Source organism: Podarcis muralis, chromosome 1, assembly GCF_964188315.1.
Source record: "Podarcis muralis chromosome 1, rPodMur119.hap1.1, whole genome shotgun sequence".
In the NCBI taxonomy this organism is placed as follows: domain Eukaryota; kingdom Metazoa; phylum Chordata; class Lepidosauria; order Squamata; family Lacertidae; genus Podarcis; species Podarcis muralis.
The window spans coordinates 44,414,771-44,433,866 of record NC_135655.1 but is presented as its reverse complement, the minus strand read 5'-3'; the positions used below and the strand labels follow the sequence as shown (position 1 = coordinate 44,433,866).

Genomic DNA, 19,096 nt, shown 5'->3' with positions numbered 1-19,096 from the left:
CAGGGGCAAGGCGCACCCATGCACCCTGCAATTTTCAGGTTGTTGCAGCAGATCATTATGCAACAATTAAAGAAAAGGTTTGTCGTAACTTTCTGGTCCGATAGCTGTGTCTGTGTCACGGACTGGACTGAAGAGGAGGAGGAATGGTGGAGGTCTCTCTCTCTCTCCCCCCCCCTCTCTCCCTCTCTCCCTCTCTCTCTTTCTCCTGTAGCTTCCCCAGAGGAGGAAGGCAGTCTCGATTTACAGCAGGGCTTTGAGGAAGATAACAGCTCAGAGACAGGCGAGCAGCAGAGTTATGCGGTCTTAGGAGAAGGGGAAGAGCAGGCAGAGCATGTTTCTGGATAGCATAACCAACCCCCTTCTCCCAAAATGCGGCATTCATTACGGGTGCAAGAACAAAGAGCACAGAGACAATTGTCCATGGACAGACGCCGTAGAAGCAGGGGGGAAAGGGGGAGGAGCTCAGTGCGAGCAACTTCATTATGGAGGAATGACCAGAATTCTTTGTCTTTTACCGTGATGACTGAATAAATACAGTGGTACCTTGGGTTAAGAATTTAATTTGTTCTGGAGCTCCGTTCTTTCTTTTTTTAAATGTATTTTTATTAAAGATTTTCTTGGTTTACAAAAGTATGTGCAATCTCTCTCTCTCTTGTTCTTCAAGTAACATTTTTTACAGATCAGTTTCATTTGCTGAGACATTGGGAAGAAAAGGGGGGGAAAGAGGTGGAGGGGGGAGTGAGTGGGGGTGGGGTCAGGTGGCAATGTTTCTATTTTCCTTAATATATGTGGGTAATATGTGTGGGGTTTTGCGTCAGCATCGCTTGTGCAGGTTCTCTGCTATTCACTTGTGTTTCTTTGTTGGTGATGGAGGCTGGGGTTGGCCTAGGGTGTGATTGCTTGTTTGTGATTGGCTGTGGTGATCTTTGTTTTCGTGTTTGAGTGAGTTGGGTGGGTGTTTTGGATCAGGTTAGCCATATTGATTTGTATGCTATTGGTGGATTTTTGTCATTGTCTTGTTGGGCTGTGTATGTCATAAAGGGGAGTCATACCGGGGTGAAGGTGTCTTCTTCTATTTGTCCCCGTGTCAGTTTCAGTTTATTGGTTAATTTTTCTAGTAAGGCTGTTTCCCATACTATTTGGTACCATTGGTCCATGCTTACTCCTGAGAGGTCTCTCCAGTGTCTGGTTATGATGTTTCTGGCTGCTGAAAGTAGGTGGGTTATGAGTTCTTTGTGGTGTAGATGGGCATTATTGTCTTGGAAGATGTTTAGTAGGGCCAATTCTGGGGTGATTTCTAATACTTGCTTAGTTATTTTACATATTTCTTGTATGGCTTTTGTCCAGAATAGTTGGATTTTGGGGCACTCCTACCACATGAGATATGTGCCTGTGGAGGTGCACCCTCTCCAGCATTTTGGTGAGGTTCCTGGTCGTCTTAGCGCTAGCTTTCTTGGTGTTGGGTACCACCTGTAGGTGAGTTTCAGAGTTAGTTCTTTTCTTTTCGTTGATATGGATTTAAAGGGGGGTTTAGACCACATTCTGGTCCATTGAGTGGAGTTAATCTCATAGCCTATGTCATCCTCCCATTGTTTTTTGATTGCGTCTAGGGGGTTTGTGGGATTTTGGAGTAGTATTTTGTATATTGCGGATACTATCCCTTTACCGTGTCCCTTTGTTGTTAGGAGAAGGTTTTCAAAGGTTGTCAGGAGCCTAGTTGCTGCTAATTTTACTGCTGAGTTGTTTAAGAGGGCACGTAATTGGTGTTGTGCTAATCAGGGCATTTGGGTTTCTTCTAGTTTGTCCTGTATTTCTTGTGTTGACAAAGATTTGTTATTTTTATAGAAGTCTATTAGGCGATATAAGCCTCTGGTTTGCCAGGTTTTTATCTGGAGGTTTTGTGCTACATGGTGGAATAATGGATGGTACTCTAGGGGAATTAGTGGGGATGGGGTTGGGGATAGTTTGCCTATTTCTGTTTTCCATGCTTTGAGCATGGTCTGTGTGTACCTGTTAAGTGTTGTGGGAATTTTCCTTCGTTTGTTTGGGAGGAGTGGGTATGCTGTATTGTGTCCCTCTCTAGGTGTATCCATTGTTTTGTCTCATCTTTTAGTATATTTGGGATTATATGGTGTATTCGGTTGGCAATGTAATATGCTTCTATGTTGGGGATTCCCCATCTTCCTTCTGAGGTGGGGAGGTGCAGGTATTTGGGGCTTATTCTTGGTTTTTTATGTGAGAAGATAAAAGAGTGTAGTTTTCTCTGCGATCTGTGGAGTTTGGTTAGGGGAATCCAGATTGGGAGGGTTTGGAATAGGTAGGTTAGTTTTGAGAGGGTGATCATTTTGATCATGGCTATTTTGTCTGAGAGAGTGAAATTCATGTTGTTCCAGCTCTTTAGGTCTTTGTTAATTTGTCACCACAGGGGCTTGTAGTTGTGGAGGTACAATTTATTGAGGTTTCTGGTTTTTTGTACCCCTACGTATCTGAACTTGGCGTGGTGAAGTTTTATCTTGGTGACATTAGTGAGTTCTTTTTGGGTGTGAGGAGAGTTGAAGCACATAGTAGGCCCGACACCATTGCAAATGTGTTGAGTTCTCTGATTAGGGAGGTTGCTGTGCTTATGGGGTCTGCTTTTGTGACCATTAGGTCATCTGCAAAGAGCGCTAATTTATAGGTTCTGCCTTTTATTTCCACTCCCTTGATGTCTGTGGCCGCTCGGATTCGGATTGCTAAGAGTTCCAGAGCCAACTGGAGGTCCGTTTGTAACCTGAAACTGTTCTTAACGTGAGGTGCGACTTTAGCTAATGGGGCCTCCCGCTGCTGCCGCCACGCTGCTGCCACACAATTTCTGTTCTCATCCTGAAGCAAAGTTCTTAACCTGAGGTACTATTTCTGGGTTTTCAGAGTCTGTAAATTGAAGCGTCTGTAACCTGAAGCATCTGTAACCCGAGGTACCACTGTAATATGTAAGAACTTTCTGGTTTCCTTCCTGCCTCTTGGTGCCATTTAGGGGAGGGAGAGGATCCCTCAAGCCTGGCAGTCTGCCAGCTCTTCATAGCTGCCACACTGGCTGAGGAGCTGAGGGGAGTTGGAGTCTAACAACATCTGGAGAGCTGTAGGTTCCCCAGCCCTGTTTCATGTGAGATGGCTGGGGGAGATCTAAAAACAGGAGCAAAGTATCATCAGTATGCAGGTGACGTGTGTCTTTATCTTTCCTTTCCATGTCTCCATACTTCCTGTTGGTGACATATTCCACCAAGAAGCAATTAGACCTATTATGGGTGGAGTGGCCTAAGGTGGATCACAACAGCAGCTCCAGCGCCATCCAAATTTATGGTTAAAAAAAGCTTAAGAACTGGATCTTCAAAAGATTGCAAACCACTGCCTACGTAACTGTGAACCCGCAGAAAGAAATCTGTACATTTTATTTCTGCCCAGCACATAGTTTATTTTACAGAGGGGTAGCCAACAATTGCAACAAAACCAACCAGAGGTGCCAACTTGTGAGGGGGGGGTAACATTGTGCATGTGATGTGACACGCATGTGACATCTTGACATCCAGTGCATGACGTCTTGACATCTGGAGGAGCTAGAGGCGGAGTCAAACTCAGTGGCTGCATAGTTTCAATAGCCTGCGGCTTCTCCTATCCTGGCATTGCCACCAGTGGGAGACTGCTTGAACCCTCCTCCCCTCCATAGCAGGAGGAGTCGGAGTCGGAGTCATACCATGCTGGGCTCCACGTTTCACCTCTGTGCTTATGTGATATTGGGGGTCCTGGCCTTTACCCCCCAAATATTGAGGGGGCCGAAAAGGGCTCGGCCCCCTGGAGCTGGCACCCTTGAAACCAGCCAAGATTCCTGTGGCGTCTTAAGGACTAACAAACTATTTATAGCATAAGTTTTTCATGTCTACTTCACCAAATAAACCCTTGTACAGATATCTGCACAGTTCAGTAAACTTTTTGTTTGTCATTGTTCTGCAGATGGAGGTGTCACCTTGCCATTTGTTGTGTGTGAAAATCATACAAATAAAAAATCTACGGAAGGCAGATTTATGTGAGTACCCCCTTGCTTCCACAAATCTGTGGTAATGTTGACTTCTAACAGGGGTTCTGTGCAGCAGAAGTGCCTTCGCATGATAATTTTGACATGGCGGTAACATAGCAAAACTGCTGCCATTGCGCGAAAGCAGATAAGCAAGGAAAAGATGCTAAGATTATATAATTCATTTCTTTTGTTTATTTGATTAATTATTTCAAAGGATAAATTGTGTTCCTCTGTGTGCCCCAAAGTGCACAAACTTTAAATCCCAGAATGTTTTGCATTCAACATGCTGTTAAGGCTTTGAAACTCCTCCAACATCTCTCTGCTGAAAATAGGGACATCCTCTTCCATTATTACTACTACTCCTACTCCTATTACTACTACTATTGTTCTATTTATACCCCACCCATTTGATTGGGTTGCCCCAGCACCTCTGGGCAGCTTCTAACATATATAAAAACATATTAAAACATTAAACATATTTTTTAAAAAAATTCCTATACAGGGCTGCCTTCAGATCAGACCCTCCAAGTCTGATGTCCCTGATTTAGAGAAGCCGTCCTGGTTTCTGATTTGATCCTGGAATGTCCCACTTTTCCTTAGGATGTCTCTATTTTCATTGGAGAAATGTTGGAGGGTATGGAGCTATTCAACTCCCAAGCTGTCTGAAGGCAATCCTGTATAGGGATTTTTTTTACTATGTTTAATATTTTATTATGTTTTTATATATGTTGGAAGCTGAGTAGAGTGGCTGGGGCAACCCAATAAGATGTAAGGGGTGTAAATAGTATAATTATCATTATGGAATGGGACATCCTTATTTTCATCGGAGAAATGTTGGAGGGGATGTCAGATGGTTTGGCAGTTGGATAACTCGATATCCTCCAACATTTCTCAGATGAAATTAGGGACATCCTAAGGAAAAGCAGGGCATTCTGGGATCAAATCAGAAACCAGGATGGTTTCTGTAAATCTGGGACTGTCCCTGGAAAATAGGGACACTTGGAGGTCTGGTTTGAGGCCTAATGAAGGCTAGAGGAGTAATCCTTTGCTTTAACACCCCATGCTCTCACTGCAGCTGAAAGGTAAGCTTTGAAAAACAGGATGGGAGTGAGGCTTACTCAGAATGGCACATGGTTAGTTGCAAACCCAGCTGAAATTCAAAGGAATTTTGTCTCACATTGTAAAAAGTTATTTGTTGCTTTATTGCTGAACTGTGTGTACTATGGTGCTTCTTTTTTCATTTACTGTAATATGTGTTCAGTACAACATGTCAGGATTCCTATGATAACCGACAGAAAAGTAGGCATTTGTGCTGGGTGTGTGTCCTCTGATGTAAGTACTGTACCAAACCTGTAACATTGTTGTTGTTTAGTCGTTTAGTCGTGTCCGACTCTTCGTGACCCCATGGACCAGAACACGCCAGGCACCTCTGTCCTCCACTACCTCCCGCAGTTTGGTCAAACTCATGCTGGTAACCTCGAAAACACTATCCAACCATCTCGTCCTCTGTCGCCCCCTTCTCCTTGTGCCCTCCATCTTTCCCAGCATCAGTGTCTTCTCCAGGGAGTCTTCTCTTCTCATGAGGTGGCCAAAGTACTGGAGCCTCAGCTTTATGATCTGTCCTTCCAGTGAGCACTCAGGGCTGATTTCCTTAAGAATGGATGCGTTTGATCTTCTTGCAGTCCATGGGACTCTCAAGAGTCTCCTCCAGCACCATAATTCAAAAGAATCAATTCTTCGGCGATCAGCCTTCTTTATGGTCCAGCTCTCACTTCCATACATCACTACTGGGAAAACCATGGCTTTAACTATACAGACCTTTGTTGGCAAGGTGACGTCTCTACTTCTCAAGATGCTGTCTAGGCCTGTCATTGCCCTTCTCCCAAGAAGCAGGCGTCTTTTAATTTCGTGGCTGCTGTCACCATCTGCAGTGATCATGGAGCCCAAGAAAGTAAAATCTCTCACTGCCTCCATTTCTTCCCCTTCTATTTGCCAGGAGGTGATGGGACCAGTGGCCATGATCTTCGTTTTTTTGATGTTGAGCTTCAGACCATATTTTGCGCTCTCCTCTTTCACCCTCATTAAAAGGTTCTTTAATTCCTCCTCACTTTCTGCCATCAAGGTTGTGTCATCTGCATATCTGAGATTGTTGATATTTCTTCCGGCAATCTTAATTCCAGCTTGGGATTCATCCAGCCCAGCCTTTCGCATGATGTATTCTGCATATAAATTAAATAAGCAGGGAGACAAAATACAGCCTTGCCGTACTCCTTTCCCAATTTTGAACCAATCAGTTGTTCCATATCCAGTTCTAACTGTAGCTTCTTGTCCCACATAGAGATTTCTCAGGAGACAGATGAGGTGATCAGGCACTCCCATTTCTTTAAGAACTTGCCATAGTTTGCTGTGGTCAACACAGTCAAAGGCTTTTGCATAGTCAATGAAGCCGAAGTAGATGTCTTTCTGGAACTCTCTAGCTTTCTCCATAATCCAGCGCATGTTTGCAATTTGGTCTCTGGTTCTTCTGCCTCTTCTAAATCCAGCTTTCACTTCTGGGAGTTATCGATCCACATACTGCTTGAGCCTTCCTTGTAGAATTTTAAGCATAACCTTGCTAGCGTGTGAAATGAGTGCAATTGTGCAGTAGTTGGAGCAGTCTTTGGCACTGCCCTTCTTTGGGATTGGGATGTAGACTGATCTTCTCCAGTCTTCTGGCCACTGCTGAGTTTTCCAAATTTGCTGGCATATTGAGTGTAGCACCTTAACAGCATCATCTTTTAAAATTTTAAATAGTTCAGCTGGAATACCATCACTTCCACTGGCCTTGTTATTTGCAGTGCTTTCTAAGGCCCATTTGACTTCACTTTCCAGGATGTCTGGCTCAAGGTCAGCAACCACACTACCTGGGGTGTACGAGACATCCATATCTTTCTGGTATAATTCCTCTGTGTATTCTTGCCACCTCTTCTTGATGTCTTCTGCTTCTGTTAGGTCCTTACCACTTTTGTCCTTTATTATGGTAATCTTTGTACGAAATGTTCCTTTCATATCTCCAATTTTCTTGAACAGATCTCTGGTTCTTCCCATTCTGTTGTTTTCCTCTATTTGTTTGCATTGCTCATTTAAGAAGGCCTTCTTGTCTCTCCTTGCTATTCTTTGGAAATCTGCATTCAATTTCCTGTATCTTTCACTATCTCCCTCGCATTTTGCTTGCCTTCTCTCCTCCGCTATTTGTAAGGCCTCGTTGGAAAGCCACTTTGCTTTCTTGCATTTCCTTTTCATTGGGATGGTTTTCGTTGCTGCCTCCTGTACAATGTTACGAGCCTCCATCCATAGTTCTTCAGGCACTCTGTCCACCAAATCTAAATCCTTAAACCTGTTCCTCACTTCCACTGTGTATTCATAAGGGATTTGACTTAGATTGTATCTTACCGGCCCAGTGGTTTTTCCTACTTTCTTCAGTTTAAGCTTGAATTTTGCTATAAGAAGCTGATGATCTGAGCCACAGTCAGCTCCAGGTCTTGTTTTTGCTGACTGTATAGAGCTTCTCCATCTTTGGCTGCAGAGAATATAATCAATCTGATTTCGATGCTGCCCATCTGGTGATGTCCATGTGTAGAGTCGTCTCTTGTGTTGTTGGAAAAGCGTGTTTGTGATGACCAGCTTGTTCTCTTGACAGAACTCTATTAGCCTTTGCCCTGCTTCGTTTTGATCTCCAAGGCCAAACTTGCCAGTTGTTCCTTTTATCTCTTGACTCCCTACTTTAGCATTCCAATCCCCTATAATGAGAAGAACATCCTTCTTTGGTGTCACTTCTATGAGGTGTTGTAAGTCTTCATAGAATTGGTCAATTTCAGTTTCTTCAGCACCAGTAGTTGGTGCATAAACTTGGATTACTGTGATGTTAAAAGGTCTGCCTTGGATTTGTATCGAGATCATTCTATCATTTTTGAGATTGTATCCCAGTACAGCTTTCGCCACTCTTTTGTTGACTATGAGGGCCACTCCATTTCTTTTACGGGTTTCTTGCCCACAGTAGTAAATGTGATGGTCATCCGAACTGAATTCGCCCATTCCCGTCCATTTTAGTTCACTGATGCCCAGGATGTCAATATTTATTCTTGCCATCTCATTTTTGACCACCTCCAACTTACCCAGGTTCATGGTTCTTACATTCCAGGTTCCTATGCAATATTTTTCTTTACAGCATTGGACTTTCCTTTCGCTTCCAGGCATATCCGCAACTGAGCGTCCTTTCGGCTTTGGCCCAGCCACTTCATCAGCTCTGGATCTACTTGTACTTGCCCTCCGCTCTTCCCCAGTAGCATGTTGGACGCCTTCCGACCTGAGGGGCTCATCTTCCAGCGTCATAACTTTTATATGCCTGTTGTCTTTGTCCATGGAGTTTTCTTGGCAAGAATACTGGAGTGGCTTGCCGGTTCCTCCTCCAGGTGGATCACGTTTGGTCAAAACTCTCCACTATGACCTGTTCATCTTGTGTGCCCTGCTCGGTGTAGTTCATAGCTTCTCTGAGTTCTTCAAGCCCCTTCGCCACGGCAAGGCAGTGATCCATGAAGGGGGTAACATACTTAGGCAGTTTCTATTAATTTGAGTTGTATAATTTTGAATTTAAAAGAGCAGTAGCTTACAGAGGCAGAAAACTTGATTACATCTTGCATGAGCTATGATAGCTATGCTGTAATTTGAATTTGAAGGCTGTCAGGAGGACAATGATTTGAGGAGCATCTCAGTTACATATCAGATATAAAGAAGGCACAACACAGATTGCGATAAAGGTTACGTGAATTATGGAAGTTGGGAAAGGGCGTGGGAGGAGTTTATAGCAAAACTGTAGATCAGATTGAACTTCTGCCAATTGTGCTCATTCATGGGGAGTGCTGGGACATCACTCGCCCAATAAAGGAGGAGAGCCAGAAACAACAACATATACTGTACATGACTCTGGCACAGGAGCAATAGTTACCATGAATAAGTTCAGACACGAACATGATTCCATCTCCCATCATTCCTGAACATTGGCCAAACTAGTTTCAGCTGACAGGAGTTGAAGACCAGTGCTATTGTGGCCACAGCACCACCTGCATCCTTTATCTCTCTGAATTATTTATCCTGCATTTTATACTGTGAACCACCCTGAGATCATATGATTATGGGTGGTATATATAAATCTAATAAATAATAGCAGTTATGTCCAGCTCGCAGATAGTCATAGATGTGACAGTCTGTTCATCCTTCTAGATAACTCCACATCCCTGCTAGCTTTCTACCTGCATAAGTGCCCTTGGGGGTTTCTGAGTTATTTTGGGAAATTGAGGTTCGTTAGGTCACAAAATGGGAGGCCTCTGGCCTCCTAGCCCTGCTGATGAACTCGCTTGGCTGCTTAACTTGCTTGTTACATTAGCTTGACACTTTGTCGCTGGGGCTGGCACATCACGCCAACTGGGAATTCCCTCTTGTTCCTTGTCCCTTGCTAGATTATTCTAAATCTATACCTCCCCCCAGATGCTGATGCAGCCAAATAGATTCAGGGCAGCCCAACTTTTCATATTAAGTGGATCATAGGAGTATTTAGACATGGAACTCATGGTCGGCATACTGCCTTGTCGCTGGGGTGGGGATGGGGTGGAGAGCAACGCCAAAATTGGATGCCTCCCCCCCCCCCCATGCTTCCCAAAGCTGCATAAACGAGGTGTCAAGCTTTGGGAAGGAGACACGAGTCCTAGAGCTCTTCTTTCTCCTTCCCAAAGCTGGAAAAGCTCTAATTAGGCTTTGGGAAGGAGCAGGAGCTGGCAGTTCTGGAGCAAGACTTGACTTCCACGTAGAAATCTTGTCAAATACCTTGTGCTACACTTCTACATGACCATCAAATGGACTAACATGCCACTATGCATACATTTGTATGCACAGGAGCAGTTTGCATATGCATGAAATCCCACTCTCTTCCTTCTTAAATGTTCATGGAATGTCTGAAAAGGACGGTTCTCCTTTCTGTGCCACTGGTAAACTCTACTATATATAGTCCAAGAGACTATATGGCAGAGGTGGCTAACCTCCCCCCCCCTGCCCCCGCCCCCCGCCGGTTGTTGCTGGTCTACAATTCCCATCAGCATCAGTCAGCATGGCCAATAATCATGGATTATAGGAGTTGTAGTTCAGCAACCTAGACAACATCTTAAAAAGCAGAGACATCACCTTGCTAGCAAAGGTCCTTATAGTTAAAGCTATGGTTTTTCCAGTAGTGATGTATGGAAGTGAGAGCTGGACCATAAAGAAGGCTGATCGCTGAAGAATTGATGTTTTTGAATTATGGTGCTGGAGGAGACTCTTTGAGAGTCCCATGGACTGCAAGAAGATCAAACCGCTCCATTCTTAAGGAAATCAGCCCTGAGTGCTCACTGGAAGGACAGATCCTGAAGCTGAGGCTCCAATACTTTGGCCACCTCATGAGAAGAGAAGACTCCTTGGAAAAGACCCTGATGGAGGGCACAAGGAGAAGGGGACGACAGAGGACGAGATGGTTGGACAGTGTTCTCGAAGCTACCAGCATGAGTCTGACCAAACTGCGGGAGGCAGTGGAAGACAGGAGTGCCTGGCGTGCTCTGGTCCATGGGGTCCTGAAGAGTCGGACACAACTAAACGACTAAACAACAACAACATCAGAAGGGACACCTGTTAGTTACCCCAGCTATGTGCAATTAGCTGAGAGCAGGTGTTTCTATATTGCCTTGCATGTTTGCTCATAGTTTGCATCCATCATATATTAATTGATGTTTGCATCCATCATATATCCATCATATATTAAAAGGGCAATTCACCAAAGGCTTGGTTAAAGAGGAATGTTTTTGCCTTACGCCACAAGGTTTATAATGAAGGTGCCAGGCTGCTTAAGAGGCTTCTTTGATCTCTTAAAAAAACTGCTTTCCTGTACAAAGGGAATTCATTTTTTCTATCTTCAAGCACTATTACTCTTGTGCTAAGGAACTTGTAACTCTAAAAGTGGGGCAACCTCTAATGATAAGAATGTGTTGATTCCTTTAATAATAACAATGCATTATAACCTCAAAATATAATGTGGTTTGGTCTGAAATGCTTAATTAGTTTAAGCCTGTGGAGAACTGTTAAATGGGTGATTTATGATAGCTTTCTAAAACAAAACAAAAACACGCCAAGGAAGATGTTCCATCATAAGGAAACAAACATATTGTGCTTAGTCATCATTTCTTCTTAATATGAATTTCCCCTGCCTCTGAGAGAAATAGGACAACGGGAACAAAACATGGTTTTCATATCCTATATATGTCCTACTGACTTAGCTCTGACTTGTGATGTCAAAAGCGGCAAGGGGGAAAAACGCTATCAGGAAGGAATGTTGTAGATTGTCCATTCATTAGACTTTGTCAGATGGGTGGCATAACCAACAACAACAACAACAACAACAACAACAACAACAACAGAGCCACCCTGTCCTATAATAACTATATTATTTTCTTCAGGCACTTTGAAAAGTGGCAAGCGATTATTTATGAATAATTTGCTAATTAACTACAAAATAACTCTTCACTTCTTGCCTGTTTTCTAAGCTCCTCAAAGAATCTGATGCAATCTGCCACAGCACTAGCAAATAAGCTTTTTGGGTGCTGTGTATCTATGGCTCTGTGCCACTGACATACCAAATTGACTGAAAATATTACCGTGGGATCCTTTTTGCTACTCCTAAAGCTTCCACTGTTTGTAGATGTGTTATATAACTTTGACATGTGACTGGAGTAGCGTATGGGTGGGTAAAAAATAGAGACAACTCACATATACTGAATCCTAAAGGCTACATCATTACGGTCCTACATGCTTATTGGTCCAGCTGATTAGCATGTAATGTCAAACTATGATTTAGCATTACAAGGATGAACTGCAGCAAACCACAGGGTGCTGTGACTCTTTTTCCTCCTCTTCTTGCCAGTCAGAGCCTCCACCTAAAAGGATACAGGAAGTCATGGAATCCTTCAAACAGGAGACATGACCTTTCCCACATCTACAATGGAGTTTAACTGCCTTGACTTTTGAGCCACAGGTTATTTGCTAGGCTTCCAGGATAACTCTATAACCCCCAATGGACAACAAAAAAGATATGTAAGACAGAAAAAATATGCATTGTAGGAATGGGTTTCCCAAATCTAAAATCCGACTGTGCAGTCAGTCTGAAACGGGCCCCAAAATCCCCATTTTCCCTTCTCCATTAGCTAAAATGCATTAACTTGAGCACTTGAGCCAAGAACCCAGCTGTATAAACAAAGCTCTCTCCTTTATCAGTACTTTCCTTGCCAGTTCCGAAGTGGAGACAGGATGTCAGAGCTGGGGCTTATCTTATCTTGCGTGACGCACAGACCTTGCATGACACCCGCGCGCTCAGGAATGATGCCAGGAGTGCTCTTAGAGTTGGTGACCTTCTTACCCCAAGATAAGGAATACAGGAACAGGAACATCCTTTTATGGTCAAGAGTACAGGAACAGGAACATCTGTTTATGGTCATGGATGTCAACTTATGTGTATAAGCTGACGTGGTTAGAGGATGTCAACTTATGTGTATAAGCTGACGTGGCTGGATTCCTGAGGAGGGGGCAAGGGGACCAGAAAGGGTGTGTATGTATGTATGTATGTATACACACACACACACACACACACACACACACACACACACACACACTGTATATATAATTGATTTTAACATATAAATTATAAAATGTACCATAAAACTCATCACTTATACAATCTTTTTAAGACTTCCATCAGCACCCCTGATGATCCACCGTTTTAACCACTTCTTATGCATTTCTTAACTTTATATTGCCTTTACTCTCTTAACAAATCATCCTTCCCAAACAAATCATAGAATCATAGAGTTCGAATAGACCACAAGGGCCATCGAGTCCAACCCCCTGCCAAGCAGGAAACACCATCAGAGCACTCCTGACATATGGTTGTCAAGCCTCTGCTTAAAGACCTCCAAAGAAGGAGATTCACGCAGTGCCTTCTGCTATCCGGAGAGCAGAATAAACTCTTTCTCTGAACCAAACCTCGGTGTCATTTGACTTCCTTCCTCCCATCCGGGAGCAACGCTCACCCAACCAATCGGTAAAGTCTAATAAGGCTACAGCATGACCCTATGATATACAACCACCCATACAAGTGAAATATGTATTTCCACATATAATATGCAACAGTGCATACAAGTAACCAGGGACAATGCAGTCCAATTCTTTCACAGTGCTTATGCAATATAATAGATTTTTATGATATAAAAATTAAAACGGATGAGCACAGAGAAGGGATACAATGAAGAAGTGACTTGGTTCCCATGTATTCTCTTGTAAACACTGTGTGATCATGACAATGGTAAACATTAAAGTTTAAGGATTTAATGTGGCCTAACAATGCATCTTAAATTGACACTTTTTAAAACAGTTAGCCAGTCTGATGGCTATGTGAGCTTGTACCTGCCAACAGCTTCATTTGAAAGACCTCGGACCAAGACTATTAAGGACTGTAAGGATCCAGTATGGAATGAAACCTTCTACTTCAGGATACAGACGCGGGTCAAAGTAAGGCACAAAGTCAACGACTAATAATTTGTCTGAACTCAGCCATATTTAGAATACTGTTTTCTAAGTTGTTACCTATAAAGGACCCACCAAAATCATTAAATCTGGATACATAGGATGAGATGGTTGTTAGTTAAAGGTAAAGGTAAAAAGGTAAAGGTACCCCTGCCCGTACGGGCCAGTCTTGCCAGACTCTGGGGTTGTGCGCCCATCTCACTCAAGAGGCCGGGGGCCAGCGCTGTCCGGAGACACCTCCGGGTCACGTGGCCAGCGTGACATCGCTGCTCTGGCGAGCCAGAGCAGCACACACGGAAACGCCGTTTACCTTCCCGCCAGTAAGCGGTCCCTATTTATCTACTTGCACCCGGGGGTGCTTTCGAACTGCTAGGTTGGCAGGCGCTGGGATCGAGCAACGGGAGCGCACCCCGCCGCGGGGATTCGAACCGCCGACCTTCCGATCGGCAAGTCCTAGGCGCTGAGGCTTTTACCCACAGCGCCACCCGCGTCCCATGGTTGTTAGTTATTAACCTTAAATCTATTAGCAGCTATTAGTCATGACAGGTGGAATAGAATGTTCCAAATGCTCTTTTTTCAGGGCTTCTGCTGGCACCTTAGCTCACCTAACCTACCCTAGCTGAGCCAGGGTTGGGCCCTTATGCCAGCATATCTCTGGCAGAGCCAGGAACCTGTTCCCTGAGCTGGAAATTCACCACATCCCAGCAGATCTAGGGTTAGGATTGTGCTCTTAGACTTTCAAGTTGCCACAAGACACACTGTTGCTTCAACTGTTGCTATGTTAGTATACACTGGGTACTACTGCAGCTATATGTTACTTCAAGATGTAAGCCATTGTTTGAGTAAGATGAAGTAACTGATTCAGATTTAGAAGATAGTTTATGCCACTTTTCTCTCTTTCATGCCCACATCCCTTTCGGTGCCCTTTCTGTCTTCCTTTCTAATGTATGGAGATTTTGGGCTGACCTTTGAATCTTTTGTCTAGTTGTTTGAGCTTTGTGGTCCAGAAGCAAGCCTTGATGACTGTCAAGGCTCTGGGAAAGCTATTCCTCTCCTGGCTGCAACAAGAGCATAGAAAACAAAGAGAGTTCTTTTTAATTAGTTTTATTCAGTCCTAAGAGACAAAAGAACGCAACACGCCTTAACATGGCATTGTTCCAAACTGGGCTCCTCCTCCCACATTTCTAACAACAACAGCCCCCCTTACGGTAGCTGTTTGTAGCCAAAAGTCTTTGATTCCGTTGTTCCTACACCCTTAATGAACACCGAGTTCTGGGAGAAGGGGGATCAGAAATACTCTCCAGTGACAATGGGTCAGCTGGCTGCCCTGTCGCAATTCCCCCCTCTTCTTCTAACATGTTCCAACTCCTTTGTTTGTCTATCTCTGCACTGTGACCTTCCTCAGACTCCTCAAAGCCCTGCTGTAAGTCAAGGCTGCCTCCCTCTTCTTCTGCAGCATCAGGAGAAGGGTGGGTGTGTTCCCCACCAGCCTCCTCCTCCATCTCACCCTCTTGAGTTCTATCCCTGACAATGACTAACTTTGCTTCCCTTCTCAGAATGTTTTGGAGATGATGGTTCACGATGAAGACCACTGCCTCATGGATAAGAATCTCTGCACTGTTCTCTTTGATGTTTCCAAGATCCAGCTTGGAGAAAGAGTTTGCCTCACATTTCCATTGGATCCAAAAGTAAGAAGGTAGAACCGAAGGCTGCTGGGAGGGCATTATTAACAGGTGGAATCACCGTGCATAAAAAGCATATAGTATAGTAGGGGAAAGGGCATATGAGAATATTTAACAAAGAAAAAAGGCATTATGTTATGGGAAATTGCTTGCAAAAATGTGTATATCAGGAGAAATGCAAACAAATGTGTATGATGTGGAAACTGATGTGGAAATGAGATGAACTGAAATGTGAAACAGAGAGAAACTGAAATGGAGAGGTTTGTCCACCCTTCCCAATTGATCCATTCAGCAATGGGATTTATCATACTTGCACATGGACCTTTTCTTTCTGTTCACAGTTGAGGAAAACATTATCTCAAACCAAAACAATGTAATTATCCTTTTACAGATTCCAGAAACTCTGGAGGTAGAGTTTAGCCGGGAGAGCATGTAAGTACATCCCAAACAATGCAATATATTTAAGAATATACAACACTAGAAAATAAACTTTGGAACTGTGTTGCATATCAAATCAGATGGACCTGGACCTGGAGCTCAAGTTTCTTGTGATCTGGCAAAGCATTGCCAAAGGGTAACTATCAGATAAATGTATTTTTTTCTAGTCTTGTTGTAATTAGATTACATGATCTGGGCTATGTTGAGTCAATTACATTAACATGGAATGTCAAACTAGCAACTAGAAACGTAAATTTTCATTACCAAAGACCAGATATGACATGTCAAATATATTTATTTTGTTTTGCAGCCCAGTTCCTCCTGAGCATATTGTTACTAATGGCGTATTAGTGGTAATCTCATTTTTTTTAAATGAATTCTCTTTTTACAAAAGTGATATTTAAATCATATCTGTTATGGGTATATGATTGTGGCATCTTGCTGCAGTTCCAAAAGTTCTTGCTTCTAATATCATTCGGCCACACATTTCAGGGTGGGGTGGGGGTGGGATTTCTGGGTCAGAAGGCTAGTGTGGGGAGGCAAAGTGTTCCTTACAGAGATTTTATTTTAAAAGAATATTTAGTGAACATGGCACATTAGAAACCTGCAAGCTATGTGGCCACTTATTTCTACGGAGATGGTCCAATCAGCAGCCTGGGAAATTAGCAAGGGCAGCAATATGTTGGGTGCATGGCGCACAGGCTGAATTCTAAACGAGGTCTAAAGCATGCGCCCCTCAGTGAAACTCCCACTTTGATGTAACACAGGACAGTTACGAAAGATGTAACTTCGGTGAACCGCCCCAAGTTCTTCCAATGAAGGGCGGTATATGAAAATGAATGAAATAATCAATGAATAGTTTAAAACAACCAGCGTGATGATAATGGTTAGATTAATTACCCACCCTTCACTGAAGCTAATAATCTGTGGGATGGGAGTAGGGAATCAGATGCAAAAGAGCAGTGCTGGATTTACGTACAAACTAAACAAGCTATAGATTAGGGCCCCACTCTTTTGGGGGCCCCCAAAAAAATTAAAGGGAAAAAAATACTGGATGTACATTTCCAAAATATAAGAACAAATAAAATAAAAGCTACATACATCACAGTGTATTGCGTTGTGTAGGCTCCTATGATGTAAGTAATGGGCCCCGCCTCCTAGCCCGCTCCCTAAAATATCACTGGTTTGCTGATTTCTATATATAGGGTGCCTACATTCTGCATGGACTGATTGCATGGCAACATGGGCAAATGGCTTTAGATACTTATTAGGTCCATAAATTACCATATAGCATATATTCAACAAAAAACACAGCGACAATTTGTTGTTGACAAAGGACAGATGGACATATTACCTTCAGTAGCTTAAGGTAAAGGTAAAGGAACCCCTCCCCGTACTGGCCAGTCTTGACAGACTCTAGGGTTGTGCGCCCATCTCACTCAAGAGGCCAGGGGCCAGCGCTGTCCGGAGACACTTCCGGGTCACGTGGCCAGCATGACAAAGCTGCATCTTGCGAGCCAGAGCCGCACACGGAAATGCCGTTTACCTTCCCGCTAGTAAGCGGTCCCTATTTATCTACTTGCACCCGGGGGTGCTTTCGAACTGCTAGGTTGGCAGGTGCTGGGACCGAACAACGGGAGCGCACCCTGCTGTGGGGATTCGAACCGCCGACCTTTCGATCAGCAAGCCCTAGGCGCTGAGGCTTTTACCCACAGCGCCACCCGCGTCCCTTTTCAGTAGCTTAGGACCTCATTAAACCTAATTCTGGCCCTGTAAAAGAGAATAGAGCTCCTACATATAGTAGTGCATATAGTGCATACTATACTACATATAGTAAATAGTAGTGTGAAAGAGGAGATTTCAGAAAGGCATGCAAGTTACGCCTGCAGAAATTCCCTATTCCACACAACTTTCTGTGAGGAGAGTCAGAACTTACAGGGTTAAACAGTTCTGTGTGACGTCTCACATTCTGAGGCGTGGTTATGTTCACATACGGGAATCTTTCTCTGTGTGTGAGTTCTCTTTCGTTTTTGGCTGAGAGACGAAAGGATGTCTGCTCTCTCGCCGGGCTGATTTATGATGTTTTTCTTCTCATTAAAAGACTGTTGGAGATTAGCAAGAAGCCTGCTGTCAGTCTGAATTTATTACCCACACACGGCAACAGTTTCTCCCGCTGCTGAACTCTGCTAGGACTATGCTAAGTGAGCTAAAGTGAGCTCGGCACAGAAGCGCAGTGGCGCAGCAGAAACGTGCCGGACGCCATCTTATCTGCACACTTTCTAAGGTGGAAGTGGCTAGACATGTGGGAAGAAATAGAGCGCGATGTGGTTTCTGCAGATGGGAAATAGCATCATGAAACCATGACACATCATCATGAATAAAAACAATAATATATGATCAAAGTAAACCCTACAATATAGTAAAGGATTCAAAATCTGTTCTGTACATGCTCATGAAGCAAACCCAGTCTCTGATTCATCTGAAAATTAAGTCCTATAACTATCAGATTGTGGGATGCTGGGTTAAACCACAGAGCCTAGGGCTTGCCGATCAGAAGGTTGGCGGTTCGAATCCCTGCGACAGGGTGAGCTCCCATTGCTCGGTCTCTGCTCCTGCCAACCTAGCAGTTTGAAAGCACGTTAAAGTAAATAGGTACTGCTCTGGTGGGAAGGTAAACGACGTTTCTGTGCGCTGCTCTGGTTCGCCAGAGGTGGCTTAGTCATGCTGGCCACATGACCCCGGAAGCTGTCTGTGGACAAACGCCGGCTCCCTTGGCCAGTAAAGTGAGATGAGTGCCACAGTCCCAGAGTTCTTCACTACTGGACCTAACAGTCAGGGGTACCTAACTATCAGATTAACCCTGGGACCTTTGCGTGAAGGATGGGTAATAAATAATAATAAAATATCCGTGACCATTTCAAATATACACTTGAAGGTAATAAAACCACCGATATTCTATTTTATTAAATTCTAGTCATTAAATTTTATTAAATACGGTGATTAAAAGTAGATTCATATATTGAAGCATCTGTTTATTATGGTCAGTGACCAGTAGAGTCTCTCTCATATATATAAGACTTTGGCTGAAAGGGATGAGATGTTACGAAGCACACATACCTGCATGCTCTCCTCCTTGGTAACATCTTCTACTACAAAACATATGACATTGTATCTGATCTCTTGGCCCACACAAGTAGTAGCTAATAAAACTGACTGGGGTTGTGGATAGAACACCATAATGATGTCCTGCTACCTGTTTTATATTAGCAGATGTCACTGTGGGGAGAGGAAG

General features: G+C 43.6%; 1 protein-coding gene across 1 annotated transcript in view; it reads left to right on the top strand.

Annotated features, from left to right (window-relative positions):
- The first annotated feature begins 756 nt into the window (after positions 1-756).
- The window catches only part of LOC114584040 (cytosolic phospholipase A2 epsilon-like), a 51,157-nt gene continuing 32,817 nt past the window's right edge, over positions 757-19,096 (top strand). The window contains exons 1-5 of the mRNA XM_077927199.1: positions 757-4,060; positions 13,533-13,669; positions 15,241-15,372; positions 15,758-15,798; positions 16,115-16,157. Coding sequence (XP_077783325.1) covers positions 3,910-4,060; positions 13,533-13,669; positions 15,241-15,372; positions 15,758-15,798; positions 16,115-16,157 — 504 coding nt within the window. The 5' untranslated portion in view covers positions 757-3,909. The remainder of the gene's footprint in view (positions 4,061-13,532; positions 13,670-15,240; positions 15,373-15,757; positions 15,799-16,114; positions 16,158-19,096) is intronic.